Source organism: Geospiza fortis, unplaced genomic scaffold (assembly GCF_000277835.1).
Source record: "Geospiza fortis unplaced genomic scaffold, GeoFor_1.0 scaffold13, whole genome shotgun sequence".
Lineage (NCBI taxonomy): Eukaryota > Metazoa > Chordata > Aves > Passeriformes > Thraupidae > Geospiza > Geospiza fortis.
In genome coordinates, this window is record NW_005054384.1 from 439,077 (window position 1) to 448,028 (window position 8,952).

Sequence of the window (8,952 nt, forward strand, 5' to 3'; positions counted from 1 at the left end):
GACAGCGGCAGGGGTGCCAAGTGCCGCGCTGGGCAGAGCCTGCTGAGCCCCAGCCCTCCCTGCACCCGCAGGCAGGATTTAGCCCATCATCCCTGTCGTTGTGTCTTTTTCCCTTCAGCGTTGGGAATTTCTCTGTGACTCTGCTTGGAGCTTCCCATTCCGACTGCTGTGCATGGACAGACCTCGTGATTTCCTCTGCGGGCACATCTGGTAACAGCTGTACCCCAAATACCCCTAGGGATCGTCTGTCTGTCTGCCCTTCTCACACCACCCACAGGAGACTCCCTCTTCTTCCCCTGTCCACGCCGTGCTTGGATGTCTCCCACCCCCTCTCACAGCTCACTATAAAGACAAGCGAAGCAGGCAGTTGCCCACAGCCTTCTCCCGTGGGTGCCTGTGTAAACTTTGCAGCTCTGTTTTCCCTGGACTCACAGCCCTGTCATCACTCCCCCTTCCTGACCTTCTCACATCCCCCTCGACTGCAGCCCCACCTTCCATCTCTGTCCTTACTGCAGAGGCTCTAATGGCCTGAACCCTCCCCCCACAGTTTATCTCTCCCCTTCCCATGCTGCAGCCTGCTCGTGGAATGATGGACAAGCTAAAGGTTGAGAAAATACAGTAAAATGCCTTTCTTATCCTGTAATGACCAAGGGGGAGGACACAACCTGATAAAAATGACAAACCAGGAGAATTGAGAGCCAGACCCTTCACCTGCCTGTCCCTCAGTGCACAGAAAACACTTGATAGACCTGCTGTGATTGCAACTGCTGCAAGCCTGGAAAGAAAGGAATTAACGTCTGAGCCAATTAGAGCCACAGGTTTCTGACCAAAGAAATGTCCTTCTGCTACCTGTGAAGAGGCTAATTCAGAGACTTAGATAGGAAGAAAACCTGAAGCAGGCTGATCATTTGGAGCTGGTGGAAAAACACATCTGCAGCCCTGTGTTTTATGGCCAGAGGGCTTTGCTTAGCATCTGGCACCTGCATAGTCCCACTGCAGTGATGGAGGCTCACATGACAGATAGATCCAGCTGCTTGCTCGGGCCTATCTCTGTTTTCAGCCATTTACTTTGCTCCTCTGTTTTATTGGCATGATTTTTGACAGCAACCACCTTGCTGGATCAGCCATTTCCTGGCAGGCAGTGACCAGGAGGCAAACATTTCATCCTCTAAATTACCCCAAAGGCAGAATAAGATGCTCTGCAGCAAACACTTGTGCTGCAAACAAAGCTCCATCCACCTCCCATTCAAACAAATTGAACCTGAAGAGGCCACAGGGAGTGACAGATGGGGGAGATAACAGGCAAAAGGCTTTAAGTATTGCTATGGCTGCTTGAAGTAACTGTAACAGAAACTTCCATGGATTTTCTACTCTCCTTCCTTGCTCCTGAGTCTGGATGGAGACTGAAGCAGGCTCTTTTTGCCTCTATGTTTGCTCTGCTCAGCCTCCCACCACCCTTGTGGCTGCCTCCTCCTCTTTCATCTCAGATATTGAAGCTCTCTCAAGCTGGCACTTTCTTCCCATGCCCACCAGCAGTACTTTGGGCAAAGAGCCTCACCTTGTACCCTGGAGTCACCTGGTGCTCCACAAGGCAATTATTTGAAAAGAATGGCCTGATCATTTAGTCTTCTCCTCACTTCCCTCTATTCCCTTCCTAAAATCATGGTTAAAGGAGGTAAATGACCTCCAGTCATTCCTTTACTTTCCCGTGCTGTAACCACCACAGAGATGGTACAAAACTGTAGTGGGAGGAGAGGCAGCAGGAGCAAATCCTGTCTGTCAGGTGGTGTCTGTATCAAAACACAGCCCTGAGCTGGGTGCAGCTGCTGTGGGGCTTGGGGAAGGGGGAACAGGGGTCCTGGGTAGTGTCTTGGCCAGGTGACTCAGGCTTAACACTGTGTTAGCTTTACACATCAAACTGCCCTTTGCAGCATGCTGAGAAGGCATTTCAGGCTCCCTGATCCCTCCAGGCTGAGTGATGTGAGACATCCCCATCAAATCTGGGTATCTTCTGTTCTTTTTAACATGGAGAAAAAAAATAACCCCCACGATTAAGACAGGTTTGAAAATTTAATTATAGACTATGTTCTGAAAGAGACAAGCAAGGGAGCAGTATGTGATGTATTTGCCAACAAATGTGAGCAGGAAGCCAAGGTACTGGGCAAAAGGGAGTAGACTGGCAGCAAAACCCTTGGAATTTTGCTACTAAAAGCTGAGTCTCAGTGAAGCCCTGCAGCCAAATTTACCCAAAGCTTCAATGGAGCTGAATGAATTGATCTCTTATAACTGCTGTGGTCCAGCCTAAATTCCTCCTTTTTTGCACACCTTGGAGTTAGAGAGGTGAGAATGCAGCCAGGGCTTCCCAATTTGCACCTTTCTCCCAGTTAAGACAGGCTCTAAGGAAGAGCAGATTCCCAGCAGTAAGGCAGGCTGGCCCTCCCTCTGTCACACATTTCTGAGGGCTGCATCAGACCTGTCCCATTTTAAACCCCTGTGATTTTTGCAGAAACCTGATTCAGCTCTAATCCTGACCAGCATCACACCCTGGTGGCTGCAGGCACTTGGCCCCATCACAGCACAGCTGTGAAGCAGGGAAATGGCCATGTACACAGCAGGCTTTCCCTAGGAAAGCAAGAACAGAATGGACACAACTACTGGTTCCAGCAAGCATTTGGCAGATGGAAGATCTAGCCCTGCAACTCCTGCTGGTAATGAGGAGAAAGGAGGACTACAGGTAAGCAAAAAGTGGTTCAGGACCTCAAGAGACCACGTGCAGGAAGAGCTGAAAGCTTTCTGCTGTGGTAGGAAAGGAAGGGGCATGGGTCAACCTGTGTGTTGAGGAGCTCAGCTCCTCCCACAATGGCTCTGTAATGATTAGCTTCACCTTGGCAGCAAAGAGGCTTATTTAAGGGAGAATCAAGTCATGGCAAATTAAAGATCTTCATCCATCCACATATAGCAAAGCTGAAAGATCAGGGTGCTGAGAGGGACAGGGCTTTGGGTTGCTGGTCAGCTGCCATTCTGCTCGTTTGCAGTGGTTCTGCTCAGCAAGTAAAGCACTTCCCAAGTCAGTATTTATAACCTGGCCATGACCAAAGCCTACCCTAGGGGCTTTAGTCTGAGCTCTGGATGCAACACCCATGCAGGAGGAGGGAAGCTGGCTCTGCTCTGGCTACTCCTCCAGTATAAAACTCCTGCCCAGGACCAAATCTGTATCAAGGCCCAGGAGAGGTCAGAAAAAAAAACCCATCAGGATGCTTCAGAGGAAAATGTTGGGGGTGTGGGCAGAGAGAGCTGGAGCAGAGGTAGCTGTGGCTGGAAAGGGCTGGGGATGTAAGGCACTTAACCCCCTCAGTTAGTGAGGGGTGTGAATGGGTTCTCACTTTTTCATTTCTGTCGTTTGTGTTGCTGCCTTCTGCAACGCACACACCTGTGGTTTGTTGTGATTTTATTTGTGTTCTGTGATGGGGTTCGTAGTGTGTGTGGTTTGGTTGGTTTTTATTTTCTCTGGGATAACCAGAGATGAAGTTGCAGCCTCTGAACTGTGGGCAATTTGACACAGGGCACACAGGCTGTGCAGCTTGATCCACTTCTGCAATAAGTGTGTTTGCCTCCTGCTAAGGTGTTCCAGCCAAGGTCAGTGGAAATAAACACTGTGGCCAAGCTGCTTGAGACAATTAACAGAAAGCATAAAGAGAACCAATTGGCCCAGGCTGGTCAGATTAGGAAACAACAGCCTTTGCAAGTCTGTGCTTCAGAGGAGGGAGATGTCTTTCAGTAGGAATTTTTGTCAATTCTCCCTTGACTGATGCAAAGCAGCATGATTGTACTGGAGTCAGGGAAAGATGCTCTTTGATCCTGGCTACATGCTTGGCATGTGTGTGCTGAAGGATTTTTCTGAATTTATTTAGCAATCTGCTTAAGTTTGCTTTTTTCTGAGTTCGTTTTGTTTTGTTTTGGTTGGGTTTTTTTTTTTTTTTTTTAGTCTCCCTGCGACTAGTTCTCCTCCTGATATTTTTGATGATGTTAAGACAGGGAATCAGCTTGTCAAGAGACTATTTCTTGTGTAGGTTTTTGGGGGTTTTTTGCCAAGGAGCTGGAAAACACAGAGGTCCAAATGAGCCCTGTGGAAATCCACAGCAGTTCTCTACCAAGGTGAAAATATCTCCGACAGGCTGAATAAAGCCACATTTGCACGATGAGTACAGCAACAAAGGCTGGTAGTGGAACTCCCTGAAACCAAAAGGTGTTTCCTATAAATGTCTGTGTTAACACAGCCTTGTGCAGGGGGATAGTTTTAATCAAGCTGGGTCTGGGAAACCAGGATGTTTTGGACTTAACCTGAAATGTGTTTTGTCTTCCTTTTGACCAGAGGACAGGAAAAGAGTTTGTAGTAAAAAAACTGCTGGCAACTGAGGCACCTCTCTTCTGCCTTTATGATCACTGTGCAACCAGGCTTAAATGTTCTGGGAGCAAGTTCCACCAGCTTGTTTCCAGCCATGGTAGGTCCTGAAATAGCAGGCATCAGACCTATGACTGGTTCTTCGACCTAGCAGTGCTATTTTGGCAGCAGGCCCAGGGTTAAACATAACAAGAGTAATTTTCAGTCCTTGCTCTCTTGAAGGTCAGTGGCCCAAATGGCTGGGTGTTTGTCTTTGCTGTTTCCGGCCAAGGTCTGCATTTTGTAATGATAAGGCAAAATTCAGAGATCCTCGTGCTGGCAATCTCCTGCTGACTCTCATTGGAAAGCCTGTTTTTCCTGAATAAGGATGTCAGGATTTGGTCATTGGCAATTTTTAATTGTTTTGACTCTTTTGAGCAGGGTGATTCCTTGTGGTTGCTCTAAAGGGTCGCTGCTCCCTTTTACCTCCAGCCCATGAGTTCCACAGGATAGTGCAGCTCCTTCTTAGCTTTAAGCCCATTAAGCCTGGCTTAGCAGAGTCACCAGGTGAGACTTTGATGTCCATTCATCTGCTCAGGTCACATGGAAGAAGCAGTCTCCCTCTTAGCAATCAGTCTGGCTCACTCTAGCTTGCCAAATGCCTTCTGAGATGAGCCTTGTCCTCTCTACAGCTCCCTTAGAACGTTATCAGAGAGGTCAGCCACAAATTGGTCCCATTTTTTCTGCCAGAGCTCTTTGGCCTTGGCTTTCTCGTCCGGTAGCATGGCGCTGTATCTGTGAGGAGGAGGAAAGTCAGTGTCAGGCAGGAGACAAGGGAGCAGCTATTTTGAGAGCAGCACTGAAATGAAAAGGCAGGAGGCAGCGAGAGATTAACCCTTGCAGGACATGCCTGCACCACACAGAGTAACATGGTGGAAAACGGGCAGGAGCTGAGGAATGTGCAGGAAGACCCTGGGCTTCACATCCAAACTATTTTTGGACATGCAGAACTGTCAAAGCAGTTAATAGAAAAAGGGGTTAAACACACCCGAATGAAATGCTAATTGTTTTCCTGTGTTTCTCAGATGGCAAACACTGCAGCAAGTCAAATTTTGGCAGAAATAGACAAGTGATACAAAGACATACAATTTCTCCCAAACCCAGAACCAGGTGGTGGAGGCAAGTTCACGAAGAGTGGAAAAGGAGGAATACACTGGGGCATGGAGTCAGAGAAAGGCACTTGAGAACACAGGCAGAGGAGCCTCTGGGCTCCCTGTGTCCTGCCTTTGGATGAGACACAGAGGAGATTTTGGATTAACAGAAACCCAGCTCCTGTGGCAGAGGAGACTCTGGGGCCAAAACCCAAATGCAAGCAAGGGGGGAAAGCTGATAGTCTCCTTATGATTACTACAACAGGGTGAGAGAGGTGATGAACTTACTTTATGGAGTTGAGTGCAAGCTGTTTTAGGGTCCTCAGGTCAGCATTCATCCCTCCAATGGCCATGAACACCTCGTAGAAGTCATAAGAGACTCCCTTTGCCCCGAAGATGGGAGGATCATCGGGGCTGATCACAATGGGGTGCCCTTCAGCCATGAGGTCAGCTGCAGGGTGACTCCTCAGGTCAGCTACCAGCAGCAGGACCTGGGTGGGGAGGAGTGGGAGACAACCCCTCAGCAGGTTATTGCTGCAGCTGTGTCACTGACACCTGCCAGGGCTGCCTGTGACAGCAGGTAGGGGTCAGGGAGGGACAGGCTCCAGAGGACTGTTCAGAATGGTTTCTGCTCTGAACTGCTGCAGGAGGAAGCAGCTTGTCTCCACTGACTGTACAAGGAGATTAATTTCTTAAATAAATCACCTTAATCAAGTCCAGTGGGGTGAATAACTTGTGCTTATTTAGAACAATTTGACTGTGAGCAATTCAGGAACAGTCTTTTGGTTACACATTTGCTGTGGTGCTTAGCTTGAGGCATCTGGAGCTGGTATCAGGGTTCTCTCCCTTAAGGCTCACACCAGTAAATCTCCACCCTAAGTATCCTTTCTGCTGCACCCAGGGGACAATGGCAACACTCTAATGTGCTGCAAAAGAGTTCCCACTGGTTATGAATTCTGCAAAACCAAGGACTTCCAGTTACAATCCCTGCTTCTCAGCCTCTGGCCCTCCTGGTTTTGAAGTATTTTCAATTATGTCTCTTAAGGCACCTCTGTGTCTCTGGGCCTCATCTCCACTCGGGAGGACTGCCTTTCCAGGTTCCTCTGGATAGGATTTTAAATTATTTTTTTGCTGACTGGCACTACAAGCCTTAAATGTATTCACTTTTGCAGCACCTTACATAGCAAAGTGCAGTGTAAGGTGCTGCAAAGGAAACTAAGCCCGGTTGTGTGCATCAAAACTTGTAGGTGCCCCCCAGCTGGCCCTCACAGCAATGGTGAACCCCTTTACAGTGACCCAGCCACATAACAACATACCTGGTTGGAGATGGGACAGACTTCTACAGGAATATCCCTCTTCAGAGACAAATTTTTGGCTACTGGGTGTTTAATGAGAGCGAGTCCATGGCCAATCCTGCTGGTATTCAGTAGCAATGCATCCAGCACATTATTGTCTACAGAGGTGCCCTGCCAGTCTGAGCAGAGACAGACAAGAGTCACTGCAGTGCTATTAGGAAATAAAGCTCCTCAAACTGCTAGATGATTTTGTTAATAGATGTCCCAGATGTGAGGTGAGAGGGTTGCTCATGCTCAAAGTTTGCACTTGCATTTTCAGTGAAGCAGGGATCTAAATCTGCCCAGGATATTGCCCAGCATAGAGATCTCACCTGGCTTTAGATGCTTACAGTATTGCTCTTGCAGCTGAGTTAATTATGTTGGACTCCATGACTTGTCAATGGAGAGAAGTAACAATTATTGGGGAGTAGCCTGTGCATTAGAATGTGTTGTGGCTTAGAAGGGCTTGCTCCTGCCTGTGGCTATAAAGGGAGCCCAGGGTAAGCACACTTTTTCTGTAGATGTCAACATGCAACACACAAGGCACAAGTTAGACAGACTCTCCTGGTTAGGATAAATCCCACCAATGCAGACTGAATAATATTTTGCCAATAATAATACACTGCCCCAGGAATGAAGGGTACATCAGTTGCTTTGATGGCCTGGTCAGTTAAGACTCAAGTCTGGCTCAAGCATTATTTCACCTTGCATTGTAAAATGATGACTGGGGGACTCTGCTGCTGTTGTGGATGGGAAGTGAGTGCTGTTCCAAGGGGGAGCAGCACTGCAAGCAGTTACTGCTTGCCTCTGCAAGCAGTAACAAGCCTTGAGTCCTCATGCTCACCAGTCTCCCCAGCATGGAAGAAGTATGGCAAGTTGACCCCCATGGAATATGGGATGGTCAGGGCATCCTTCAGCTCCCATAAAGAATGACCTTTGTCCTCATCACCGACCTGGGGGAAAGCAGAAAGGTATTTTTGAGCATGCTTGGGAAGATGGTGGGACTTACAGCTCTGTATAAATGAAGTGCCAGCTGTGCTGAAATTACAATGCTGTGGGGTAGGGAGCTGATTCTTTCAGGGGATTTTGTCAATTACCCTGAACAAAATCCTTAGCTGGAGGATTTGCAATTCATTAACACTGATTTCAGTACAGCAGCAGAGGTTCTGGCTCTGGTATAGAACATATGCCACGGGATATATGTGGTTATATCAGCAGGGGTCAGAAGAAATTCAGTTACCAGGTCAAAGCCTGCCAGGGTGTCTGGGAAGCGGGCTCTGAGTGCCATGGCAGTGATGATATCTTCTTTAATCTGGGAGACATTCAGCATCCTAGAGAGCAAGAGAGAGAAAGAGCTGCAGAAGCTGACTCCCATGGGTCTGCCTTCTCAGGGTTTGAGTTGTGAAACGGGGCCCCCAGGGGTATTTCCAAAATACAAGTTGCTCTTGAATCTGACAACCAGCTTCAGGTCTCTAGAGGAACAGCAGTAGAAAATTGATATTATGAAACGAAACCCATGAATGACCAGGAAATGCCTGGCTAGACCCTGCTGTCACTTGAGTTGAGGCTGGATTTCCCATTTACCAAGCAGGGAAGGGAACACAACAATGTGGAGAGAAAATGTTTAATTTTTTTTTGTTTCCTCCCAGCTGTTTTGTTAGGAGGTGAGGCACTAACTGCATTTCAAGAGAGTTTTCCATTTAGGTTTCTTCCAGCCCTATCACATTTAAACTTCTCAGTGCATTTTGCAGACTGTGGCCAGAGGGACAAGCCAGCTCTGAACTGGAGAGGGCATGGTGCCAAAGCAGAGCGGGTCAGTGCTGCTGAGAGGTCTGCTCTGCTTGCTGAGGATCACCTCACATGACTTCATGGCATCTGCCTGCCTTGGAGGGCAGCAGCATGAACATGCCGTACACAGGCTGCGGGGAGCGGCGTGTGCCGGGTCCCATGGGACCTCTGCCACACCAAGTGCCCAAACTCGGGCATTGCTGTCTCTGCTTCAGTGTCTGCAGGGTGGGGGAGTGCATCAGGCTCAGAGGAGAGCAGGCATGGCTGGCACACACACACAGGCAGCCCTGCCTGGGCT

At 48.4% G+C, this 8,952-nt stretch overlaps 1 protein-coding gene across 3 annotated transcripts in view; it reads right to left on the bottom strand.

The window, feature by feature from the left end:
- Positions 1 to 2,056: 2,056 nt before the first annotated feature.
- Positions 2,057 to 8,952, bottom strand: part of ADA2 (adenosine deaminase 2) — a 21,270-nt gene continuing 14,374 nt past the window's right edge. For all 3 annotated transcript variants that reach the window (XM_005425287.2, XM_031060527.1, XM_031060526.1), the window contains 5 exons: positions 8,107 to 8,197; positions 7,711 to 7,819; positions 6,849 to 7,006; positions 5,821 to 6,023; positions 2,057 to 5,176 (listed from right to left, as the gene is read on the bottom strand). In XM_005425287.2, coding sequence (XP_005425344.1) covers positions 5,068 to 5,176; positions 5,821 to 6,023; positions 6,849 to 7,006; positions 7,711 to 7,819; positions 8,107 to 8,197 — 670 coding nt within the window. In that variant the 3' untranslated portion in view covers positions 2,057 to 5,067. The remainder of the gene's footprint in view (positions 5,177 to 5,820; positions 6,024 to 6,848; positions 7,007 to 7,710; positions 7,820 to 8,106; positions 8,198 to 8,952) is intronic.